Here is a 26,957-nt window from a genome sequence, read left to right as displayed (position 1 = left end):
ACCTAAAAGGTTCGGGGAATTAGCCCGCCCACTTTGACTGCTATGTCCATTTTAACACTAATAAGAATACCATAATTTATAGTTGAATATATTCTAACATATAAGCTTTCATTTGACACCTCATTTGTCATTCTACCTGGTATAATGACGTAGAAGTTATATTCGCGGTCGGACAGACCGACTGACAGACAGCCTAGATCAAAGTTATCACCTTTAGTACCATTCTTGGATTATAAGCTTTCATTTGACGCCTCATTTGTCAATGACAGATTAGTTACATTCGCGGTCGGATGGACAGACGGACAGACAGCCTAGGTCAAATTTCTCACCTTTAGTACCATCCTTGGATTATAAGCTTTCATTTGACACCTCATTTGTCATTCCACCTGGTATAATGACGGAGGAGTTATATTCACGGTCGGACAGACCGACGGACAAACAGCCTAGATCAAAGTTATCACCTTTAGTACCATCCTTGGATTATAAGCTTTCATTTGACGCCTCATTTTTCAATGACAGATGAGTTATATTCGCGGTCGGATGGACAGACGGACAGACAGCCTAGGTCAAATTTCTCACCTTTAGTACCATCCTTGGATTATAAGCTTTCATTTGACACCTCATTTGTCATTCTACCTGGTATAATGACGGAGGAGTTATATTCGCGGTCGGACAGACCGACGGACAGACAGCCTAGGTTAAATATCTCACCTTTAGTACCATCCTTGGATTATAAGCTTTCATTTGACAGCTCATTTGTCATTCTACCTGGTATAATGACGGAGGAGTTATATTCGCGGTCGGACAGACAGCCTAGGGCAAATATCTCACCATTAGTACCATCCTTGGATCATAAGCTTTCATTTGACACCTCATTTGTCATTATAGCTGGTATATTGACGGAGGAGTTATGATTACATACAGACGGACGGACAGACGGACGTGGATAATTCAAAGTTTTCACATTTTTTCAAAATTGGGTGAAAACAATATGTTATTCCAAGTACGCCCTGCTAATAATGAACCACCCGCATCCCTCAAAACGTTAGTACTCTGTACAGTACCGAAATTTCCAAAGGAAAGTTTCAAACGGGCCATTACGCTCCTGAATTTTGCATATGTATATAATATTTTTCGTAGTGCCATCTTATACATAATGGCTACATTAACAGAGCTTAGATTCTTACAGATTCCTATACTTTATTCGTATTATATGTCCAATATTTACGTTTCACATGCCAATTTCTATTAATTGCAGAAATTTAGTTTAAAAGTACACCACGCAAAAAGTACTTTATTAATTCACATTTTTTTAACGTTATATCCTTCCATTACGTATATTGTAGTGCTAGACGGAATTTTATCATGAAATTCATTTAAATACTTGAGTAATTTAGATATAAACGCTCTTAAATTTATTGAGAAAAAAGCAAAATTTTCACATTTTTTTATAAACAATACACAACAGGTAGGATAGCAAAAATATGGCTGTAATTAGCGACATATATTGTTAGTAGGTTAAGCATTTTTCGGTATACATATATGCTCTAGGTTATGAGTGGTGTACTTTATAAAGGTGATGGGATCGCCTATACTTATAACATTACCAATGGCCGGCCTTAACGGTGTCTATTGTGACAAATTTTGATTCATTGGAACACTGGAACAGGGGAAGTTTTAATTGTTGAACGTTTAATTGTGGGACGCGTCATCCTGACAAGTTTATTATTGTGAAAACTAGCAGGTTGTTTTTAAGTGCATTCAATAGCAAACATTATATGAAAAAATGTTTTTCCGACAAATATGTTGGTCATTTTAATATATAAGTCAGACAGGTAGAACATGTCAAATAACAGGAATTATGTTGCTGGTAAATAGCTGTCTGATTTTGGCATGAGCGTTTAATGAAAAAGTAACAAATCAATTGGAAGTTCTGTCCGACAAAATACATGGGACGTTTTCGTAGTCTGAAGATCGAAATCTGTAACCTGTTCCACAATTAAAACTTCCCCTGTCCAGTGTTCCCGAACATCAAAGTTTGTCCGACTAGACACCGTTAAACTATTATTAAATTTTCAACTTGCTATTAACAAACTTTTTTTCATACGCAGGATCCAGACATAACCGTTTTTTATACTTAGACAATCAGATAGGTAACCATGCTGTCAAGTAACTTCGTAAAATTGAACAATGTTTTAGTCGATGCTTTTAAAATACGTATTTTTATTATACTAGAAGTATGTTACATCTTTTGAAAATAAAAAGAACAAAAACAAATTTTTGTAAATCTGATTTAAAAAATACAAATGTCAATGAGGCTACTTGGCTCCGAATTCCATCCTACTACATCGATTTACTTAATATTTTCACAGTAAGTGGAGAATAGCTCAAGAAACAAAGTCTTCCCTAAGCCGATGTGCGCTTTTATCTTGGGGGTGGTTCCCACCCATTCTCGAGAGTGGAAATTTTTTTGGTTAAAATAGCCACGGAAATTGCTCGAAAATCTAATTCTAAGCAAAAACTGTTCTATATTTTTTTTTGAAAACTCAATACTTTTTGAGTTATACGTGGTTGAAAATTGCTGTCTACATTGAAAAATGACACCTTTGCGAAAGGTTTTTTGTAAATACCTTAAAAACTATGCATCTAACGAAAAAAATATAGAACATATTTTTGTAACTTAAAAAAAACAAAGAGATTCGTTCCTTTTTAAATCTTCTAGTTATAATACAAAAAGAGATGGTAGGTGAGAATAATTTGTTTTTTTGGTGCATGCTCACATCGGTGTATTCAACTTGAAATAACAGAGAGACAGTCGATTTTAGGTGTATAATAATACTAATACCTTTTGTAGTGATTGAAACGACCTTTAAAATGAGCAATATTAAGTGTCGATTACATTTAAACTAAGCGAGATATGCTGCACGAAATTTGATGACTAATGTATTTTAAGAAAAAATCAGAATAATTGACCCCTCATCCATCAGAATTTAAATGCATCATTTTCCTTCTACAATGCTTTTCACTATAGTGTTTTTTCTATGTTCAAAAAATTGGACGGGTTTTTGAAAAAAATAAGATCAAATTATAAAGCGCATTTTTAAATCTTCTTAAAAATCTTCCTTTTTTCCATGTACCTCGAAAATGATAAGAGATACGAAAAAAAAAAAGATTCCGCACAAAATGTAGGGTTTTTTGAGATAAAAATTTTGTTTTTATTTTTAATTTTCAAGTTACTTGGAGAAAATAGAAGACCTTTAAGAAAATTTAAAAATACGCTTAATAATTTGATCTTATTTTTTTTTCAAAAACAATTCATTTTAAACCTGTCCAACTTTTTGAACATAAAAATAACACTATAATGAAAGGTACTATAGAAGGAAAACGATGCATTTAAATTCTGGTGAAGGAGGGTTAAATATTTCTCATTTTTTCTTAAAGTACATTAGTCAACAATTTTTTTTGCAGCATATCTGGCTTAGTTGGAATGTAATCGTCCTTTAATATTGCTCAATTTAAAGATCTTTTCAAGCACTACAAAAGGTATTGGTAGCATTCTGCACCTAAAATCGACTGTTTCTCTGGTATTTCAAGTTGAATAACCAATTTAAGCAAGCACCAAAAAAACACAAATTCTTTTCGCCTACCATACCCCTTTTTATACTATAAATAGAAGATTTATGAAGTAACGAGTCTCTTTGTTTTTTATAAGCTACAAAAATGTTTTATATAGTTTTTAGTTAGATGCATAGTTTTTAAGGCATTAGCAAAAAGCTATTGGAAAAGGTGTTATGTTTCAATGAAAATGGCCAATTTTCGACCACTAATAACTCAAAAAGTATTGAGTTTTCAAAAAAAGATTATAGAATAGTTTCTGCTTAAAATTAGGTTCCCTGGCTCATTAGCCACTTCCGTGGTTATTTTAACTAAAAAATTTTCCAACCACGAGAAGAGGTAGGAACCACCTCCAAGATAAAAGCACACATCGGCTTAGGGTAGACTTTGAATTAGAAGATAAGTAGAGGCTACTCCCAAAATTTCATTAAAATCCATGCAGTAGGATAGAATTCGGAGGTAATATCCTATTGTTGCTCCCACTGACTGGCGTAAAAGGAATTTTCGACCCAATTCGCGAACTCAATCCACTATAGGTGGCAGTGCAGTTGCATGAAAATGGGCGATGTAATTTTGATATAATTAATAATTTTATTGATGTAAATAATTAATATAAGTAAATCAGTCATTAAATGAACACATCCAACAAGCATTCAAACGACGTTAATACATAGGTTAACGGATGATTTGTTTACATTCCTTTAGTTCCAAATAAGTGGCAGCACCCTCGCTTGAGTTCGCGAACTAATTTATGTACATATAAAAATAAACCAAAAAGAAGAAGAAAACGAACGGTTAATTATCAAATACTAATTGTCATAATAAAAATTCTTGTCAAAAATTATATGAAATTAAATGAAACTCGTACACGTATTATATACCCCCATAACCAAAAAACGAAATGATTATTGAAATAAAAGAAGACCACCAAATGGAGGAGTTAATGACTCAATACAAATCTCAGGATATGTTAGTTGTTGTAGAATTCTATGCTAATTGGTGCGCACCTTGTCGAAATTTTGTTCCAGTATTACACGAAACTGCTGAAAAACATAAAGAAATGCCTATTCTGTTGGTCGATGTGGATACCTGTGATGACATTGCTCATACTTATCGAGTTATGGCGACTCCATATTTTCTGTTTTACAAAAAAGGCGTGCTTGTAGACAAATTTGCAGGTGCTAATGTGAAAAAATTTAAATTTGTTTTAGAAGAACATTTGCCCATACCTATACCAGACCCCAATCCACAAAAAGAGGGGAAGAAAGAGGAAAATTCGACTTCAAAAGATGAAAATAATAAGCAGGGTATTTTCTTATATATGTTTTAAAATAGTTTTTATTCCACGTCGTTGTCCTTTTTCCATGAGCCTTTGTGCCATTCGCATTTTTAGTGCTGTTGTTTTTGTGAGCGTGAGAGTTTCTGCTCCGTATGTCATAATAGGCAAAACGCATTGGTAAAATGTCTTCGGTTGACAGACATAGCTGTCGGGATGTTGCTCTTAAAGATGTCTCTTAGTGAACCATACGCCGCCAAAGCAAGTGTTATTTATCATTGAAATTCGCAAGTCTGATTGTCCTTGCCTATTCTGATTTCATGACCGACATATTAGTCCAGGGTAATAAGAATTTTCTCGGGACATTCAAAGATCCAGGTAGCTGACTACTTTTTTAGTTATTGTAGACCTATAGGAAGAAAACCTACCTAAAATCGCGATTTTTTCGATTTTTTGGACTCCATTCAAAAACTAAATAGTTGACATAAAATTACAAAATTCAGTTTTTTTAGAACATTGAAAAACCTTCAAAATGCCGATTTTTGAAAGTTAAAAAGTTAATTTGTTGCTACGCAAACTGCAAAATAAATAAAAATCGTTATTTGTTAATAACTTTTACTAAGACTACCTTAGAACTTTAGTGTTTCACAAAAAGTTGGATATTGGGGTACTTAACAAACCCCTTGAAATTTAAGACCGATCAATTAATTAGTTTAAGAGTTATTCTATTTGTTTACCCCAGAGACCTCTATTTTGCAATAAGATAAGACAGAAAATAATGAAAATAGAGCAATTCTGAGTATGCCAAATAAAAGTAGAAGAGTATCAAAATGTATTAAAAAAGATAAAAAAATGATTAGCATAGTCAAAAATCCTAACGCCAAATTTTTAAAATTTTGTAGTTTATAAACATTTAGAATAACTTTAAAAATGTTGTCCGTAGAAACAATATTTTTATATATTCGAAAAGATAGTATTTTAACACGAACTTTTAAATAAAAAAATTTGGCTAACATTTTCAAAACATATGCCTAAAGTTAGCCATATGTTTTTTAATTCACAGCTAATTTTTTTATAAGAATTAAGGAATCTCATTAATGCCATTTTATAGAAAGGGATTTGTATTTTTTCTAAAAAAAATTGCACAAACATTATACCTTTAGAGCACCCTCTACAATTTTTCAAAAATGTAGTGCAAACAATTACTAGTATAGGGGGAACCTACAAATCCAGCGAGTTAAAGTACCGGAAAAGCAATTTCAAACGAATATAATTTGCTATATCTCCGGATCAACTCAATGGATTTTGATCTTTCTTTGTTTAATTGATATGTAATGTTTACGTACATTACAAATATGCAATTTGTTTATAAATTTATTAATTAATAAATAGTCTAATTTGTTTAAACAATTCTTGAAAAATGTTTTTTTACAAAAATCTATATTTTAAATCATATTATCATTAATGATCACAGAAGACGTTAAAGTACACTTTAATAATTAAATGATTTTTATTAGATAATTATATATTGAAGATAATTTATTTATTAAAGTATACCTTAACTTTGTCTATTAATGGAGATTGTATGATTAAAATCATGGATTTTTGGGAAAAATTTTTTTTTCAAAAATTATTGTTTAAAAAATTAGACTGTTTATTAATTAATAAATGTCTATACAAATTACATATTTGTAATGTACAGAAAAATTACATACAAATTAGAAAAAGAACGATCAAAATATATTTAGTAGATCCCGAGATAAAAGAAATGATATTAGTTTTAAGTTGCTTTTTTTAGTTTTTGAACTCGTGCATTTGTCGGCTCCCAGCTCCCCCTTCACTTACCACGACTAGTCACCAATTAAACTACATTTTTAAAAATTCATGTAAAATACCAGCTTTTCTAATATGTAAAATGACTTTTTCTAGAGACAATATTTTTAAAGTTATTCTAAATGTTTTAAACTACAGAATTTCACAAATTTGGCATTAGAATTTTTGACTATATTAGATAATCTTTTTATCGTTTTTTAGTACATTGTGATAGCACCAGTTTTCTACTTTTATTTGGCATACCCAGAATTGCTCTATCTTCATTATTTTCTGTCTTATGTTATTGCAAATTAAAGGTCTCTGGGATAAACAATTAGAATAACTCTTAAACTAATCAGTGGATCGGTCTCAAATTTTGAAGGTTTATTAAGTACCCCAATACCCAACTTTGGGTAAAACACTAAAGTTCTAAGGTAGTTTTAGTAAAAGTTATTAACAAATAACGATTTTCACTTATTTTGCAGTTTGGGTAGCAACAAATTGATGAGTGGATGAGTGGAGTGACAAAGAAGGATAAAATTAGAAATGAGTATATTAGGGGAAGTCTAGGTGTGGCACCAATTGATGCCAAAATGAGAGAGCATAGGTTAAGATGGTTCGGTCATGTTCAACGTCGAGACGTTAATCGCCCAATACGAAGAATAGCTGAAGTGCAGATTCCTGGAAGGAGTAGGAGAGGAAGACCAAAGAAGACCTGGGGGGAGGCGATAAGGCAGGACATGTTGGTAAAGGGGATTAACATTGATATGACCCAAGACAGAATTGTGTGGAGAAATGCAATTAGGGAAGCCGACCCCGCATAGGGATAAGGCAAAGAGAATGATGATGGGTAGCAACAAATTAACTTTTTAACTTTCAAAAATCCACATTTTGAAGGTTTGTTAATGTTCTAAAAAATTAAATTTTTTAATTTTATGTCAACTATTTAGCTTTTGAAAGGGGTGTAAAAAATCGAAAAAATCGCTATTTTTGCACTAAATTGTTAATATTTAAAAAACGGACGCGAACTCTAGGCAGGAAACAGGTAGATTTTCATCCTATAGGTGTACAATAACTAAAAAAGTAGTTAGCTACCTGGATCTTTGAGTGTCCCGAACACGGTCTATTTCTAGCCTAAGCCCATTACCCTGGTCTATACCTATGTACTTTTCTGTCAATTCTACCACTTGATTTTGGATGGTTATGTGTTCGCTGGGAACTACATTTGTCATAAATTTGGTATTACTGATGTTCATTTTTAGACCTATTTTGTTGAAGATACCTTTTCTAATTCTAGTAGCATTTGTTGTGCTTTACCCAGATCTTCGGTAATAAGTAATATATCGGTACTTTGGTAATAACGGATATACCTACCTAGTGCCATATAGAAAAATTTAAATATTGAATCCGCAAAACCAGGATCAACAAATGGTAATGATCAAAAATAAATTATTCATCAGATGATAAAATTGATATTAAACCAACATTTACAGTACCAACATACGACATGTAATCTCTCTCTCTCTCTCTCTCTCTCTCTCTCTCTCTCTCTCTCTCTCTCTCTCTCTCTCTCTCCTCTCTCTCTCTCTCTCTCTCTCTCTCTCTCTCTCTTGTTTTAGAATTACTCCTTTTTAACTATGTTCGGTTTTAAGATAGTTTTTATCCTTCAAATTTTCTTAAAATTAACTTACTACAACGTGACGTTGTACGCAGCCTACAGCGTCTATTGTAGACCACCGGCTAAGATTGGTGCCTGGTCGGGACAGCGCAACATGTATTATAGTAATATTAAATTTATGTTAAAAACACACTACAAAAAGTCTCCAGTTATGACTATCCTTGATACTCATACATAATTATTATACTATTCTGGATACTCATTATGTTCGAGCTGACAACTTGTTCCTGTGGTTATTTTTAAGTTATCTCCATATTTTCGTTGGGTGAGGTATTGAAACCAGACCTGTTACACACTTTACCTTTGTCTAACAATAAAATACCGAAAACGCTAGTTTTCTATACTTCCTTTGAACTATTTGCCCCTAAGTCAAGAAAATTATGTTAAAGAATAAATAGATTGAGGATATGTACGTTGTGAATTTCTTGTTTACAGCTCCCGTTGTTCAACATGATCATGGAAAATAATAAAAAAGTAAGAACAAAAAAAGGATACCAAATGGGAGAAAAACAACTTAAAATAATCTGCTATGCAGACGACGCAATACTAATCTCTCACAATGAAGATGATTTACAACGTATGCTGCACGAATTTAATATAACCGCTAGAAAATTTAACATGTTAATTTCCCCAAAAAAGACTAAATGCATGGTTATAACAGCAGATCTAATAAGGTGTAAATTAAAGCTGTGGGTCAAATAATAGAACAAGTCATGGAGTTTAAATATCTAGGCATCACACTATGCAGCTACGGAAAGCTCGAAACAGAAGTGGAAGATCAGGTGAATAAAGCAAACAGAGCCGCAGGTTGCCTGAATGAAACAATCTGGAGAAATAAAAACATCGGAAAAGAAGTGAAAGGCAGAATTTACAAAACAGTCATCAGACCAATAATGACATAGGGGGCAGAAACACGACCTGATACAGAAAGGACAAAAATAATGCTAGAAACAGCAGAGATGAAAACAGAGTCTATATAAAAAGAAGAAGAAATAGAGGAAGAAGAAGAGCTCCCGTTCTTATTGATGGTGCTAATTAAATCTATATAACTATCGATCTTGTCATATCTAGACATGAAAAAAAACTATTCCTTTCCCATTCATCCAAAATCAGTATTTTTGTGTATTCCATTTACATATTAAACAAACTTTGATATAATAATATGTACTATTCAGCCCTCTCTGGCAGTTTTACTAATTTTGCATAATAAGAGGAATGCGTTTATCAATCGCATTATTGGTTGAATGATTGCCATGACTGTCAAAGCAAATGTCATTGTATGTTATGGAAGCTTCACCCTTAGTCCACGAGACAGAGATCCAGGCAGATGTCTTATTTCCTTGATGTTTTGATAAGTTTTAATGAATTTAAAAGTTCAACTTTCTTTTGCAAATCTGGCTTGTTCAGGAGCTATTTGGAGGATAATAAACTCACCTGACTTATTTTCTGTTACCTATACAATGACTTGATATAAAAGACAAATTATGAGTATTGTCTAGGCCACTTTAGAAATATTCATGTGACTTGACATAATAGTGTATCACTTTTAAATTTTTAGTATGACCCATATTTTTTAACACTGTAGATAAAATTGTATGCATACGAGGTAGGACTAATAGTGCGGCAGATTTGTGCAAATATTATAAGAATTGTGCATTTATTAATAGAAGCATATTATATAATTTTAACCACATATACTACACATATAAAGGTTCAAAATTAGATAGGAGGCCATTTCAGGTTTTGCCTTTTACAAAAATGGCGGGGATTCAAAATGCCGACTATACATATGTGACTAATAGCATGATAACTTTTGAACGAGACTACAGATTTCAACCAAATTCGGTATAATATAGGTTCTTTTTTTGATGTATAAGATACTGGTTTTGAACCGGAAGAATCTGATTACCAGAAGTTGTGTTTTTCCTGGTTTTTATGTAAAAATGTGTTGTTCTTTTTCAATTATTTCACCCTGTATGTATTAATTTTTCAAATAGTTAATACGGCCATTAAAAAGAGCGTAAAAATATTTTTTAGGAAATAATTTTAACTTTTTAGTTATATTAATTAACATTTATTAAGTGCAAAACCTATCTTCACATGTACCTCTATGCGGCAGATTCGTGCAAATATTATAAGAATTATTGTGCATTTAATGGTAGAAGCATATAATTTGGACCACATATACTACACATATAGAGGTTCACATTTAGAGACGAGGCCATCTCAGTTTTTTTTCCTTTTACAAAAATGGCGGGCATTCAAAACGGCGATACATATGTGACTGCATGTCCCAAAAATTTTCGTACATTTTCGGCCGTCGCGAGTAGTATAGATTTCTGCATGGTCTTATAAAGATGCCCATTCAGACCCAGTTTTTTTATGCTTTCAAAGAGGGTCTTCGGAATGACTCCAGTAGTAGACATAATCATCGGTATCGTCTGGGTACTTTGCGTTCTCCATTCCCTTCGTATTTGAATTTCCAGATCTTTGTACTTGGCGATCTTTTCAGTAAATTTACTACGTAGATTATTGTTGTTAGGTATCGCCACATCAATTAGTGTTGTTTGTCTTATTAATTTATTAACTAGTACGAGATCTCGTCTATTATGTGCCACTGTTTGTTCTGTGAGCACAGTGCAGTCCCAGTATAGCTTGTAGTTGCCATCCTCAAGCATACTCTCAGGGACGTATTGATAATACGGGAGCTGGTCCGTTTGGAGAAATCCTAGCTTGATAGCTATCTCTTGATGAAGTATTTTTCCCACTGCGTCATGCCGTTCCTTGTATTCAGTGGCAGCAAATGCCTGGCAGCCCCCTGTAAGATGTTAGATGGTTTCTTGGGCTTGACATCCATATCGGCATTTTTCTTTTTGAACTTGAGGGTCTTTGGTGATATGTTTCAGGTAATTTCTGGTTGGTATAACCTGATCCTGAATGGCCAGTAATAAACCCTCCGTTTTAAGGAACATATTTCCTGATGTCAACCAATAGTTCGACACTGTATTTTCGACATAGTCTTGGCTGACCTCATTGGGATATCGCCCGTGCAGAGGTTTACCCATCCAGATGCGCATTTTTTCGTCTTTAATGAGGTGGTTTATGCGCATTTCTGGTTCCCCCAGTTTGATCTGTGTTGTGTCATCTACTGTGCAAATAGCGCGATGTAGAATAGATGTCTCAGCTTGCATCTGAAAATAGGTTCTTAAATTGGAAATTTGTTTATCTAATTGCTCACCTATATTCATAAGTCCTCTTCCTCCTAGATTCCGTGGTAATGTCGTTCTTTCTACTGCACTTTTAGGATGGTGTTTATGTGCATTTGTGAGGTGTGTTCGTACTTTTCGCTGAAGATTTTCTATATCTGTTTTTGTCCACTTAACAATACCAAATGAATAGCTAAGCGCGGAACAAGCGAAGGTGTTTAGTGCCTTAAACAAATTTTTACTGTTAAGCTGTGAATGAAGCAGCTGTTTTATACTTCGTATAAACTCAGTCGTTATCTCAGTTTTCATTCGCTTATGGTCAATTTTCCGCGCTTGCTATACTCCAAGATATTTGTATATATCATTTTCACCCATGGCCTCGATGTTCTGGAAATTTTGCATATCCAATCCACCGGGCGGTATCTTTAATGTGACTATATTTAAAACGCGGCGCTTGTCTAGTTCAAAGTGCATATTAATATCATTAGAGAATGTTTCTACTGTTTTAAGCATCTGTTCTAGATTGTCTCGAGTAGAAGCCATTAATTTCAAATCATCCATATACAACAGATGATTAAGCTTCGCTACTACAGTATTGTTGTTTTTAATGATAAAGCCTGAGTCAGTAGAGTTTAATAGCTATGATAGGGGGTTCATAGCCAAACAGAACCACAATGGACTCAGCGAGTCTCCTTGAAACAGGCCCCGGTTGATTGCGATATTTTCCGTTTCGATATTGTTTTCACCAGGTGTTTGGAGGTGAATTTTCGTCTTCCAACTTGTCATTATATGCCTTAAAAAGGTGACAATGTTATCATCGACTTTATATATTCTTAATATATCTATAAGCCATTCATGAATCAAAGGCCTTTTTGTAGTCAATATAGGTAGTAAAGAGGTTTCTTTTTTTGTAAATGCCTGGTAAGAAATGACTCAGTCGATGGTAAGTTGTTCTTTGCAACCTATGGAACCCTTAGCGCATCCTTTCTTTTCAGGCTCTATGATATTGTTTAGAGTACAGTGTTGGTAGATACGTTGGGCTGTACAGAATGTGACCAATTTATACAAAATTGGAAGACAAGTAATTGGGCGGTACTTGGCAGGATCTTGGGCGTTATTTTAATCCTTTTAAAATTTCCTGTAATTATGGTATTTCCTGCGGATTAGAAATAACATGATTAATTAATGTTGCTAAGCACTAAATACTCCAAAACTTCTTAAACCAAAAGTTTTGAACTCCCTCTGGTTTAGAAGATTTCCAGTTATGAAGCTCTTTGATGATATTTGAGACCTCTTCGGTCGTGAATGGTTCGTAGTTAGCAGCAACGTAGTGGTGGCAGTTCTGCGTCGTATCTTCTATCCATCCAGAATTGTTGTTAAAAGCGGCTGGTGTTGAGAGTAGCTTCGCCCAAAACTCATGATTCTTCTTGGCTTAGGTAAAACCTGTCGACACTTTCTTCAGCGGAATTGAGTTTTCGATAGAACGCCTTCTCAGAATTCTCAAAAAGTGCATTGTCACATTTTTGGTTGCTACTAACTATGTACCTCCTTAAGCAGGCCACGCACTGAATCGGCATAGAGCGATCGGCTCGGCTAAGAGCAATCGGCAGATTTTGCTATACATGGAAATAAATGAGTCACCGCGCACCGCCTAAGAACGTTCGAGGAGCAATCGGCAGATTTTGCTATACATGGAAATAAATGAGTCACCGCGCACCGCACCGTCACCGACAGTCGAACGTTCTTAGGCGGTGCGCGGTAGCTTATTTATTTCAATGTATAGCAAAATCTGCCCATTGCTCTTAGCCGGGCCGATCGCTCTATGCCGATTCAGTGCGCGGCCTGCTTTAGTCGTCCTGAATAAACGGAGAGTTTTTGTTTTAATGTATCCAGACACTGTTGGGCTGTGTTGTTTTCTGGATCATATCTCGAGTGTCTTGCAGTACTTAGCATTATTTCTAGCATATTTCTTAGCATACTAATGTTAGTATTAATATTAATATTAATGCAGATTTTATTATTACATCGACTTTGTTTGACTTCGATGTTAGAGTTTATTTTAATAATAAATCTTTCTTCTTATCCGGAACTAAAGCAACTGACCAGCATCTTCACAAATAAAATCCGCGTCTTTTACCAAATCAATTATTACTGTCTCAGAGAACAATGAGCTTCACTTGATTCGGGTATATTTTCTAACGTGGCAGAGAGTTTTGGCACATGTGTGTCGGTATCAAGTAGAAGAGTGCGAATAGCTGATGGGAGATTTAAATATAAAATGGATGCATTGATTTTTGAGTTGTAGTGATATCGTCCGAGCGGAAGTAATAGTCGCCACTATGGCTGCTTTGTTCCCACCATGTCATTGGTACCTACCCCAAAATGGATGATTTTTTAACCATTAAACTGGTTTTAGTTTTTATTTTTCTATTATGTATAACTTTAGAGACGGTAATTATTTACTAAAATATGAACTTTAGTAATATTCTACTCTTTGCTTTTAAACTGTTTTTCTCCATTCTTTCTTAGATCTAATCATCCTAATGTTTTCAGGACGAAAATCATCTAAGGACGAAAGGGAATCAAGGAAGAGCACTAATTCAACTAAAAGTAAATAACAATTATTCTTGACTACGTAAAGTCTTATATTGTAAGCTGTCAGTAAAAAAATATTGGCCAATAATAATATTTTTAATATTCCTCATGTCTGTTTACTGTATAGTGGAATATTTATGTAGCTATTCAACCGCAAAGGGCACACGACTGATTGTTATTATTTATTTCCATTTAGTTAACATTTTCTTTAAAATAAATTTATAAATAATTCGTAAATAAAATAGCTTTTAACAAATTCTAATATTAAGGGCATAGGCGCAAAATGTCTCCTGTAAAATGTTCCATGTGTTTTAAATGTATTAATTTTTTTCGAGAAATTTAAACGCAGACTGAAAGATTACATTATTACTGAGGGCCGAAAGTCTCTAAAACCTTCTATAATGCTCATTAGTATGGTATAACTAGACCCAAACCCTGACATCCAAGGTGAATGTTATCCTTCAACACCAAATTTTTCTATGGTTCACATATTGTTCAGTAAAAAGTTACACCATTTTTAGCGTCAGGTTTGGGGGAGAGGTGGGGGGAATCATTAATTTAGTAGTTTTTTACGGTTTTCGTCAATATTTCTAAAAATACGCGGTTTAGCATGAACAATGTTCTATGCAGAAATGTTCTACATTGAATTTTAAACAAAAAAGGTTATATGCATAATGCATCTAAAACGAATGGTTCCAAAGTTACATAGGTAGTATAGTATAATTTTATTAGTCCAAAATAAGGCCTAACCTCTTCATCCAAAATAACAGTTTTCTTCCAACCCCAAATGGTTCTATATGGTCCGCATATTGTTCAGGAAAAAGTTACACCATTTTGAGCGTCGGGTTTTGGGGGGGGGGATAGGAGAAAGCGGACAATTAGTAGTTGTTTTTGTTTTTCGTCGACATGGCTAAACCAGCGGTTTAGCGTGACCAATATTCTATACAAAAAGGTTTTACATTAAATTTGAAACCAAAAATTTTACTGTTGGAAAGATGTTCAAGCGACATTGTCCATAGAAATTTCAGATTGTGTTCCTCTGTACCAGAGATTTATATGGCATAGGCCTGTAGAAACCTCTTGAAGGTGGTGAGGTTGACGTTCCATCAACGGCTTATCAGTAACATACCACCGGCTATTGAAATAGCAAATTATATTTAGAAAACACAATCCCGTTAAAAAAATTTGTTTCCTCAGTAACAATATTATCATTTGCCCAAGAAATATAAAAAATATGGACAACCACCACTTTGCACCTTCCGTAACTCCGGAACCGTTGATTTTAGAACAATTATGCATCGGAACTTTTTCGTTTCAAATTTAATGCAGAACATTTTTGTATAGAATATTGTTTGCTAAACCGCATTGGTTTAGAAATATTGATGAGAGTGTTAAAAAACTACTAATTTACCGAATTTTCTCCTCCCACTAACCCCCAAACCCGACTCTCAAAATGATGTAAGTTTTTACTGAATAATATGTGGACCATTATGGTAATGCGACCATAATGGGACCATATCAGAGTTTCACGATATTCGATAAAAATATCGATATTTTATTGATATCGTATCGAAAACCAATACGATATCGATACAATACATACCTTAGCAATATTAATGTTGATACGATACTCATTGTCTGAAATCATTACAATACTATTGTATTGTCGATACGCTTGCCTCGATATTATTGAAAATATCGATATCGAGAAAAAAATAAAACCCAACCAAAAATAACAATACCCTAGATATTTCCTCATTACTCCTTCCCTAGCCACTTTATCGTCCCCCGAGTGGGGATCATGGGGTTCCTAGGCATACTGTTGAATTTGACTGTAGTTTGCTGGGTTCCAATATCACATGCACAGTTCACTTCATGTTTTAAAACCCACGGGGTAAACGTTGTTTTATTAAGCTGTAATTCTGACTTCCATGAGGGGTCTTAGCCAATGCGTTATCTAATTGAGTACTAGGATGCCGCCTCCTTAATGCTACAATTTATTTTCAGACGTCACTGAATATCCTTGTGTTCCTTGACGTGGTCAATAGTGAATGTGAATTCAGTGAATAGTTCCTTGACGTAGCTATATGGATTGGTGTGCTTGTTAGCTGTTTCTGAGCAGCGAGGGTCTTGGCGTTATCTCGATGTGGCTCTTCTACACTATCATCTACCCAAGTAGCATAATAAAAACATTTGAGATTTATTTAAGGTTTATAAAGGTTTTATTGTGGTAAATAAGAAGATTATAGTTTTAAAGTTACCTTGTAGATATACTGTCAGAACTTTAAAGCTGTTAAGCATTTGTCACTAGTTTTAAAGTATCTAATAAGAGTATCAAATAAGACTAATTAATCTTAATAAATACTTTGTCTTATTGTAGTTTTAAAATGGTTTATTCTCAGTTCACTTTAAAACTAATCAGTTTTATGAAGAACTTCCGGACTGTTTGGTTTTATTAGATTTTAGCTTGTTTCCTTTTAGATTTATTGCAGTTTTAATGTTTCTCCTAATATGGCTCATAAAACCTATTATTAAAACTACTTGATCTCAAGACTATTATGTCAGTCAAACATATGCCTGAAAAATATTTTTTTAGTTTTCTTTAAAGTTGCTTTCTTAAAAGCAATTATTAGGCTATATGAAAACCAAACTCTCTTAACTGAATGTGTCAGAAACAATAAAACTAATTTCATCCCCTCTTCTTGCATGTCAAAAATGGTCGACCATTTGTTTTAGAGCGAAACAGTGGTGTAGTGTGTTGTAACAAGTGGAAGTACAGTTAGTATGGAAGAAATAAGTCGCAAGTACTTAAAATATAAACGAACTGGTAATTTTAAAAGAAAAATACAACACACACAGCACTACGACGATTCGATTTTGGGTTAGATTCACATTAAAACCGAGTGGCATTGTTGAACGCAGCATTAAAACTAAACGGTTTTAATTCCAAGGCAACTTTGCTTTTATGTAGGGTATATTTTTCTCTTGGATACGTATAAAATATAACCATTTCTGATCTTAACAATTCTCTGTCGATAGACCAAATAGTTTTATTTGGATTTCCGGCCATATTGCTTTCTGGAGATGCTGAAAGCCATGATAGATTACAGTATAAGGCTTACATAAAAATTACAAATAAGCGTCTTAAAGACATAAATTCGATTTATTTTAACATTAAAATATTAAAATTCTAGATAAAATAATTTTTTTCTTTCAAACCAATATTTTTCGTATTTAAATTTTTTTAGGTGTGTTAAATTGTCTTAAAAAGATCTTAGGAATCTTAAAATTATATACAGGGTGTTCTATTTAAAACCATTTAAAAAAACATAAGTTTGTGTCGTCCTGTCAATACGGGTAGCCCTGTATATTAGAAAATATTTTTAAGTTGTGATCCTATCTTTGCCCCACGTTTTACCTAAATAACTTTTTTCGTATCTCTTACGACAAACGAGTAATTGGACTTTGTCACACTAATGCCCCACCCTGTATACGAAATAACTATAAAACCATCCTGCCTATTTGTAAATAGACTTATATTAAGATTCTTGAAACATATGCAAAATGGCATGACTCAGAACATCGTGGAATTTTTCACGAATTTTCTTACACATCTAGGACACCTGCCGTCTTACTAGAACCGTTTAACCTTTCTGCCGATTACCGAAAAAGTATTGATTGCATTTGAGTATTAAAACTTTTTAAAGGCAGGACTCATAAAATCACGGAATCAGGGTGAAAATTTTCCGCAGAATTTTCCAAGCGACAAGTTAACTTAAATATTAGGAGACGTCATGCCAATATTTTTTTGATCATTTTGAAATAAATTTGTTTAATTTATTTAGTTGGCAGGACCCAGAAAATCATGAAAATTTCATTATTTTCCTTACATGTTTGTATACATATAGTATACTCCGTTAGCCCGTTTGCAACCCTCCTGCCCAAAAAATTTTCTTCATAAAATCGATAGTATCCTGTCATTCTACGGATATGGCAGGACTCAGAAATTCATCGCAAAACCCTATTTTTATTTTTTGGGAAAATCTAGTTTTTGCAGGAAAATGTCACAGGAAATTTGTGGATGTTTCCACAGATTGTAAGTACTTCGTCTACCCTTCCAGTATCGCAAAAGGCAGGACTGAGAAAATCGTGGCTGAACTTCTGTATAATATCTCCCGGTCTACTACATTTACACATGTATACGAGTAATAATATCTGTACTTATATATAAAATTAATAGTACATTGTTTACCGGGTAGGAAAAGCTTAACATTCCTGGACGACTGTGAAGATTGCTAAGTCGAGGCGCAAGCCGAGACTTAGCAACACAGAGTCCAGGAATGTGGCTTTTCCTACGAGGTAAACATACTATTTTTCCGCAAATCGTTTAAAATTCGACAGATATTGATTGATTTAAAAAAAACGCGATAATTTTATTCCCAAATAAATGGTGCTTTGAAATTCCTAATAAAATTACTTGGGTTACTATGGAAACGTATTGAGGTTGAATTATCATTTATGTAGAACACTAACAACTGTACGGAAATATCATTTCCTTACAGTAAGGAAATGACATTTCCTTACAGTAAGGAAGTCCTGACCTTTTCTTCAAGAAATTTTGACAGGAATGTCAAAATTTCCTGGCGATTTGCGGAAAAAAATATTTATTTGTTTTTTATTCATTGGCGTTTTTTTATAATTTTTGTTTTATTTGCTTCTTGGATTAGGGTCAAAAAATACATTCTTAAGTATGTTCGGTTTATTGCAGTTTCGACATTTCTACAGTTGCTTTTCAAGCAATAAAATATTGGTTATTTTGTTATCAAAAATATAAACCTATGTACAATACTTAAAATAATAACAAATATGTGTATTATTTATTAAAATATTAATGGCAATAAAAACTTAGGCACCATAATTTAATAGATGGCCTATAATTTAATAAGTGCCTAAATCAGTGAGAGTTTGTAGCGTAATAGTGTATACCAAAGACTAACCGATTAAGCACCCTGGTGCCGTCGTATTGGAGCATGTGTAAATATGCATAACGGAGTTTCCCAAATAATTAACGAATAGCGGTAAATAAAAGGTAATGGTAAAAATAAGAGACGTGTTCGGTGGGAGCAGACTGTTAATCAAAGTAAATTAAATAATATTGTAAATAAAAATATTGTTAGTTGAATTAAAGTTAAGTTATCTAATATAAATATGTATGCGTAATAAACAAATACCACGGATCTTCATAGAATGTTAAGCATAAATATAAATTATAATTTTTCCATCGTGATGTAAATATTTATGGATGTAATATTATCCGTCGCAATATAGTTTACAATTAATTTTTCATCTTTATTATCTATTTTAATTTATTCAATCTAAACAACATTATGGGCAATCTTCAATTTTTGTAAAAAAAGTTCACCTGTATGATTAGAGACTTTTTTTCTAAACGTTTTACAACTTCGCAACAATCTTTCGTTGATGTACTTCGTCAACACCCGACACTTTCAGTGCGGACATTAAATTCCTCAATTTATTTTTATGACAATGCCAGGCCTTGTTTCCTTCACAATTTTTGACGATTCCGTAATTCGTTACAGAATTAAAATTCGCCACATGATGCAAAATTGGAACGGGACTTCCTGCAGAAAACAAAATTAACTTGTTTTAATATTGCCTGCTGACAGACTCTAATTAGGATTTATGCAAAACTTGTTAAAATGATACTGGACTTTTTAAATATTTTCTTTTATAGTATACGCGTATTCTTGACTTATTTTGGAGTTTAAGTTTTGCAAATTGGGTTTTGTAGACACATGAGAATATTTGTTGTTTGTTTGGGTTTATATGACTGCGGACACTAAATCCATTCGCCAATTTTACTATTTTTTATTTTATTAGTCATTTTTTCGTATCTTATCCTAAAACTAATACTAATATAATAAACAATTCTACTAATAAATAATTATTTTTGTATTTTTTTTTAATAATTTTTTATATATTTTTTTTATTTATTTTTTTCTAAATGATGTTCTCAGAGTTCCACAGCAAAAACTGCAACATTCTTCTTTAGCCCTCTACTTCATTCGAAAGCTATTTTACTATGGACTGTCCAAGTTCGTCATTCATTTTTATCTACATATTTTTTTATATTTTTTTAATTATTATATATTTTTTCTATTTTTTTTTTATATCTTTTTTATATTTTTTTTTCTTTTTTTTTTGTTTTTTTTTTATTTTTTTTTTATATTTCTTTTCTTTTTCTTTTTTTTCTTTTCTTTTCTTTATCTTTTAACATATAACAATTTACAAGAAATACTTAATCTATATTTTACAATTACAATTTAAGCTTAATATCTAAAATATGTTTATACAATAGTCGGTATACCAACTCATTATTTTCTAATGTTAATAAATAATTTAAATTAACGGGATGGTGGACATCAGTCAAAGAATACAGTGAATTTAAAAACATATTAACTTTATTAGAGATAAGAGAACATGTCAAAATTTTGTGTTGTAGATTGCCCAACTGTCCACAAATACATTGTGGACTATCAGCTATATTAATTTTAAATAAATATGATGGAGTAAGACAGTGGTCAAATCTCATTCTGCATATGGTTCTTGTCATATCTTTTGTCGACTCCATTTTAGAAAACCAAGGTTTATCCGTTATATAGTTTCTGATGGATCTGTAGTGGTTTCCTGTATTTGCGTTTTCATCAATATACCTTTCTTTCCATTCTTTCTTAATCTCTTTGAATAAATTTGATTCAATATCTTTTGGCGTACAAAGATAATGGGTTAATACTCCTTGTGTCACCGCGTTTTTAGCCAATTCATCTACCATTTCATTTCCAGTTATTCCACAGTGGCTTTTAACCCATGCCAATTTAACAGACTTTCCTTGTTGCTGAAGTTCTATAATTTTATTTATGATATATAATTCAATGTAGTTCACTTTTGATTTAGGATTTATAGCACTAATTTTACTAAGAGAACTTTTACTGTCACTAAAAATTATAAACTTTGAATGATTTATATTAGATAAATATTTTAGTGCTTCCATTATCGCTATTAATTCAGCTGTGTATATACTCATAATAGAATTTAGTTTAAACATTTTACTAATTTTATTACTGCTATCCCAATAGGCACACCCCACACCTTCAATATTTTTTGATGCATCTGTATATAGCATAAAACAATCTTTGAACATTTGTGAACTGTCTGAGATAAACACTAATTTTCTTAAAGATAGAGGCAAATTGCTATAGTCCCTTAAAAAGCATACCTGAACTTGTTCCATAGTATTAAAGTCGATATTATAATTTGGGTGTATGTCATATTTATAAAGTTGTTTATCATATATTATCATTTTTGAATATAAATCTACTATATTTAGAGTTTTCTTTTGTATCCAATATTTTTCTGTCAAGTCTGCTAAAAACAGTTGATGTATTTTGGAAATTAAAATTGCCTTTTTTTCATACAATCTAACTAAAAGGCTGATGCCAAGTTTTTTTCGTCTTATATCCATCGGTATTTCACAGCATTCAACTTGTAGATTATTTATCGGTGTACTTCTTAGGGCTCCTATACACAATCTAAGGGATTTATTAATGATTTTGTCTATTTTACTTAAATGACACTGTGATGCGTCACTGTATAATATTGATCCGTAGTCGAATATAGCTCTTATATTATTTTTAAATAACAACAATGAAATATTTGGATCTGCTCCCCAACGTAAGTGTGATACGAATCGAAGAAGGTTTATTCCTTTTTCTGTTTTTTTAACTATATGGTCTATATGTTCTTTCCAGAGAAGCTGTCTATCCAGAGTAATACCCAAATATTTAACATAACTTTGTACAGGATAGGATATATTGTTTATTAAGATGTAATTGGGTATTTCTTTTCGTTTTCTTGTAAAAATACATAATTTGGTTTTGGAATCAGATATATTTAGTCCATGTAATTCACTCCATATTTTAATATGTTTGTCTCCTTCTTCAATGGATTTGACTGCATTTTCTATTTTAATGTTTTCTTGATAAATAACTATATCATCTGCAAATTGTAAAATTTTTGTTGAGTGTAAATTTTTTTCTATATCAGAAGTGTAAATTAAATATAACAAAGGGCTTAATATTCCTCCTTGAGGTAAACCACCCATCGCTAGTCTTGGACCAAATGTGTTATTATTTACCGATATATAAATTTTTCTACAGTCATACAATTTTATTATTTTTTGACAGAAACATTCTGGCAGACCTATTTGTATCATTTTGTTATATAGTATATTTAAATTAACGTTGTCGTATGCTGCTTCGACATCTAATAAAAGAGCTATTACTGAAGAATTTTTCGTAAACGCTAAATTGATATCTGTTACCAAATGGCTCACTGCTTCCACAGTAGAATGATTTTTTCGAAATCCAAATTGTGTTTGTGATAATTTATTGTTTTTTTCTAGCCAACTTTCGAGCCTAAGTTTTATCATTCTTTCCAGTGTTTTTGTTATGCAGGAGCTCAATGAAATACCTCTATAAGATTCTGCTGAATCAGGATTCCGATTTGTTTTGAGAATAGGAATCACCCGGTACTCTCTCCAGTTATCTGGAATATCTTCTGATAGCCATATTTGATTAAAAAAATTTAATAGTGTTTCTTTTCCTTTTTGATGTAAATTGGCCAACATAATATAATGTACATTATCTATACCTGGAGAAGTATTTTTCTTATTCTTAAGGCTTATTTCTAATTCACAGAAACTAAATGGAACTGAAAGTGGATGGTTAGAATTTTTCCTTTCCATTACATTAATTTTTGAAAATATATTATCTGGACATAATTTTCTTAAAAACTCCTCAACCCATTCTCCTTCCGTCACTGGATTTACTTGTGGTTTAAAAATGTTTTGTAATCGTTTGGCTTGATTCCACATATCTTTAATTGGTGTATTTTTGTTTAAAGTTTTACAAAAATTTCTCCATGCATTACGCTTACTCTCTAATACAACTTTTTTGGTTTTTGCTACACATTTATTATAATTTATATAATTTTGTATATTAGACTGTAGTTTAAACTTGCGTAAGGCTAGTTTTTGTTCTTGTATTACCTTTTTACAATTGTCATTCCACCAAGTTTTTCTAAATCGTGGATTAGTCCCTGTTCTCTTCTCCGGTATACATATCTTACAATATTCATTTAATTTATTTAAAAATTGTTGGTAACTTAAATTATTATCAATTTCCATGAAATTATCAGTGATAGAAGAGAAAAGAGACCAATCCGCTTTATTTATGTTCCACTGGAATTTTGTATTTACACATTCCGCTTTCTTGACATTAATATTTGACTTAATAACAATAGCAAAATGGTTTGAACCTAATGTCTCGTCCACAACATCCCAATCGAAAAAATGACTAATATTTGCTGAGCATATTGTAAGATCTATTGCAGATTTATTGTTGCTATTCGATCTACGCATCAAAGTCTCTTTACCATTATTTAAAATTACAAGATTACAGTCCTCAATAGCTTCTAACAGATTTTTTCCTATAGTGTCTACAGTACTACAACCCCAAACATAATTGTGGCTATTAAAATCACCACCAATGATAAAAGGCTTCTCTAGACTATTAAAAAACTTTTTCCATTCATTTACTGTGATTTTAAGATTGGGTTTTACGTATATTGAATAAATGTTTATCTTTTTGCCGGATTGAATTTTAATTGATATGCTATTGCACATTATGTCATTGATTTGGTAAAAAGTAGGACTGTTGTAAAATTTAATTAATTTTTTTAAAATTATGGCTACTCCACCATATCCGTCATCTCTATCATTCCTAAAGACATTATAACCAGTAAAGTTAATAAAATTACTTTTTTTTAGCCAAGTTTCTGATATTAATCCTATATCTATTTTATTGTCATACAAGAATTTTTCTAAATATCCCTTATTTGTTTTAATTGATCTCGCATTCCATTGAAGAAATGAAACGTTAGCCATCACGAGGTAATAATAATTGTGAAATATTGTTTTTTAATAATTCCAACGTTTTTTTATCTAAGTTGTGATTAATTTGATTTAATGTTGCTGAAATAAAATTTACTATTATTTCTCCTATATTATTTTGATTATCGTTTTGTGTTTGTGTTTTGGTAGAATAAATGGGATTATTAAGATTATAACAAGGCTGACTTTGTACTTTTGGTGTTTGCAAAATTTTTCTGCGTGCTTCCATTGTTTCTTTATCTACACTACTAGAATCAATACTACTTGATCGTTTTCGTTTATATATTGTATATTTATTAGAAGTATTTTCTTGTTCTTTGCTTACTGTTGAATAATATTTTTTATATTTATTATTAGCTTCATAATATGTTATATTTTCATTATTCATAACTTTTTTAATATATTCCTGTTTTTGTCTTTCTGTACAATCTGCTCCCTTGTCAGTAGCGCTGTGGTTTCCTTTGCACAATACACAAAGTAAATTATTCGGATTGGAACAATTAGATTTGTTGTGTTCTTCGCCACATCTTTCACACCTATCTTTTCCTCTACATTGAGCACTTATATGCCCAAATCTCAAACACTTTAAACATTGGATTATTCTGGGTGTATAATTTTCCACCTCGTATATCATTTTTTCTATTATTACATTTTTTGGTATAGACTGACCTTTAAAAGTGACAATTACGGTTCCTGTTTTTACATAAATAGTATTACCATTATCTTGAGTCACTTTCCGCATAATTCTTTTTACATGTAATACTTCGAACTTAATTCCAAATCTAGGTTTAATTAATGATAATAAATCATTATCTTCTATCTCTTTATCTACCAATTTTATAACACCTTTCTTTTGAGTAAAAAACGTTGGAATATATGCCTCGTACTGTTTGCTTTTTAGAATTTCAGAGTCAATTAATTTATTAGAACTAGCAAAATTATTTAGTTCTACCTTGATTTTATTTCTACCAACTACTGTAATTTGTGTGATATTATTTTCAATTTCAGGTACTGCACTTAAAATCAAACGGGCCGTGCCGATCCTGTGTAATCGACCAATGTTACCGTTTTTATTTTCTATGTGTACTATATAAGGTGCATTATCTCCAAATTGATATCTATGTTTTAATCTTAAATTTATTACTTTATTTAAATTTTGCTTACCTGACTTATCTGTTTGATTTAAATTTGTCAAAGTTTCATCATTATTGGAACTAAATTTGTTACTTACCTCAATAATGCTACTTGTTTGGTTTTGTTTGTTTGTTACCTTATTATTTAGCCTATTTTTATTTAATTCCTCATATTCCATCATCCCATCTCCTTCCATTTCTACATAAAATTTCTCTTTATCTGGAGGTTCAGGTGGTATACCTTCCATATTACTTGTTTTCTGAAATTTAACTTCTTGTCGCGAAATTTCACACTTTCTTACAGAGCACTAGTTTAGTACTTCTTTATACAACTAGCAATACTCAAAAAGTTAAGAAAAAACCTTAAAAATTAATAATTTTTAGGAGGACTTCTAAATAAACTGCCTTTCAATTTGACGTTTATTTGACAATTGATGAGAATATTTAAAAGATAGTTTGATAAGATTTTTGATATTATATAATATTTAATACATGAACCGGACGAACTACATCCAATTATTGGCTTATTGTACAGCTGGTTCCTAAAAAAACTGATATGACTTTTAGTAAGATTTAATCATTTTGAGCAGTGTATTTGCTTGGTCTGACATTATAATTATCACCAGAGAACGGCAGTTCTCGCCAGTGGCTCACACCCACACCCCCTACACGCGACACTAGGTATATATACACGAAATTTTCGATTTTATAAATATAACTGAATTGAAAATAGGGCCAACTCCTATCTTAAAGTTCAGGGAAAGACTCACCCATTCATATGTCAACCATCCATTTTGGTCCAAGGGTGTGGATTTTACGGCATATCTAATTTTGAAAATCGGTTATGCCATTCAAAAGTTACCGAGCTCAGAAATAATGACTCAATTTCTAATTAAAAAAGGGAAAATGTTTGTGGATATGTACATAATAATAATATGTTATGTATGTGGAAAAGTTAAACCGATCTGAATATTTTTTTCTGTGTTTGAAGAGGGGGTCAGGGCCGATTCAGAACCGGTGTAGTGTATAGTTTGTGACTTTTGACCACCCATAAGCCAGCTATAGGACTTGGTAGGTACAAAACGGCAAATTGTTTAAGCGTATATATTTTCGGTTCAAGAAGAGACAGTAGAACCGCAAATACATTAAATCAATAGTGTTAAGCTTTAAACTGGTGTATAAGCCGTCAGGATCTTGAACTTAGATGCATTAGATACTACTTGTCAATACGTTTCAAACTCATGTTTAGTGATCAAAATCGGTTAAGCTGTTTAGAAGTTATTAACCTTCGGATGACCAAGCGGGGGAAATTGTGACCCCAGCGCAGGTTTTTCTTTAATAAATTCAAAAGTATTTTCAATTTTTAACTCATTATTTTTTTATTTGACTTTAATATCATTCTAGATATCCTCATATTTTAAAATTAAAAAAATTCCCTAAATTTTACGAATAAAAAATATATTCTGAAGTTGATGTTTAGTAAAATACCGTCTATAATGTGTAATTCCAAGTAGTTTTACGCTAACGACGACTTTGCAAAGTAACAAGACACTTACTCAACATACACACTACACATGACACTAATACTCATGTTGTGACTGGCTTAAAGTCC

At 32.2% G+C, this 26,957-nt stretch overlaps 1 protein-coding gene across 1 annotated transcript; it reads left to right on the top strand.

Moving 5' to 3' along the window:
- Positions 1-4,423: 4,423 nt before the first annotated feature.
- Positions 4,424-14,438, top strand: LOC114330083 (thioredoxin-2-like). Its single transcript, XM_050642861.1, has 2 exons — positions 4,424-4,922; positions 14,141-14,438. Exons 1-2 carry the CDS (start codon positions 4,517-4,519, stop codon positions 14,203-14,205), a joined length of 471 nt encoding a protein of 156 aa, XP_050498818.1. The 5' UTR covers positions 4,424-4,516; the 3' UTR covers positions 14,206-14,438.
- Positions 14,439-26,957: the final 12,519 nt, after the last annotated feature.

The sequence above is a fragment of the Diabrotica virgifera genome, chromosome 2 (assembly GCF_917563875.1).
Source record: "Diabrotica virgifera virgifera chromosome 2, PGI_DIABVI_V3a".
Lineage (NCBI taxonomy): Eukaryota > Metazoa > Arthropoda > Insecta > Coleoptera > Chrysomelidae > Diabrotica > Diabrotica virgifera.
The sequence above is the reverse complement of the archived record's forward strand: the minus strand, read 5'-3'. Positions and strand labels throughout refer to the sequence as shown.

Excerpts from the sequence above, each read along its gene's own strand:
- LOC114330083 (XM_050642861.1), top strand. The coding sequence starts at position 4,517 with ATGATTATTGAAATAAAAGAAGACCACCAAATGGAGGAGTTAATGACT. Across the intron at positions 4,923-14,140 it reads AGATGAAAATAATAAGCAGG|GACGAAAATCATCTAAGGAC; the intron begins GTATTTTCTTAT and ends TAATGTTTTCAG.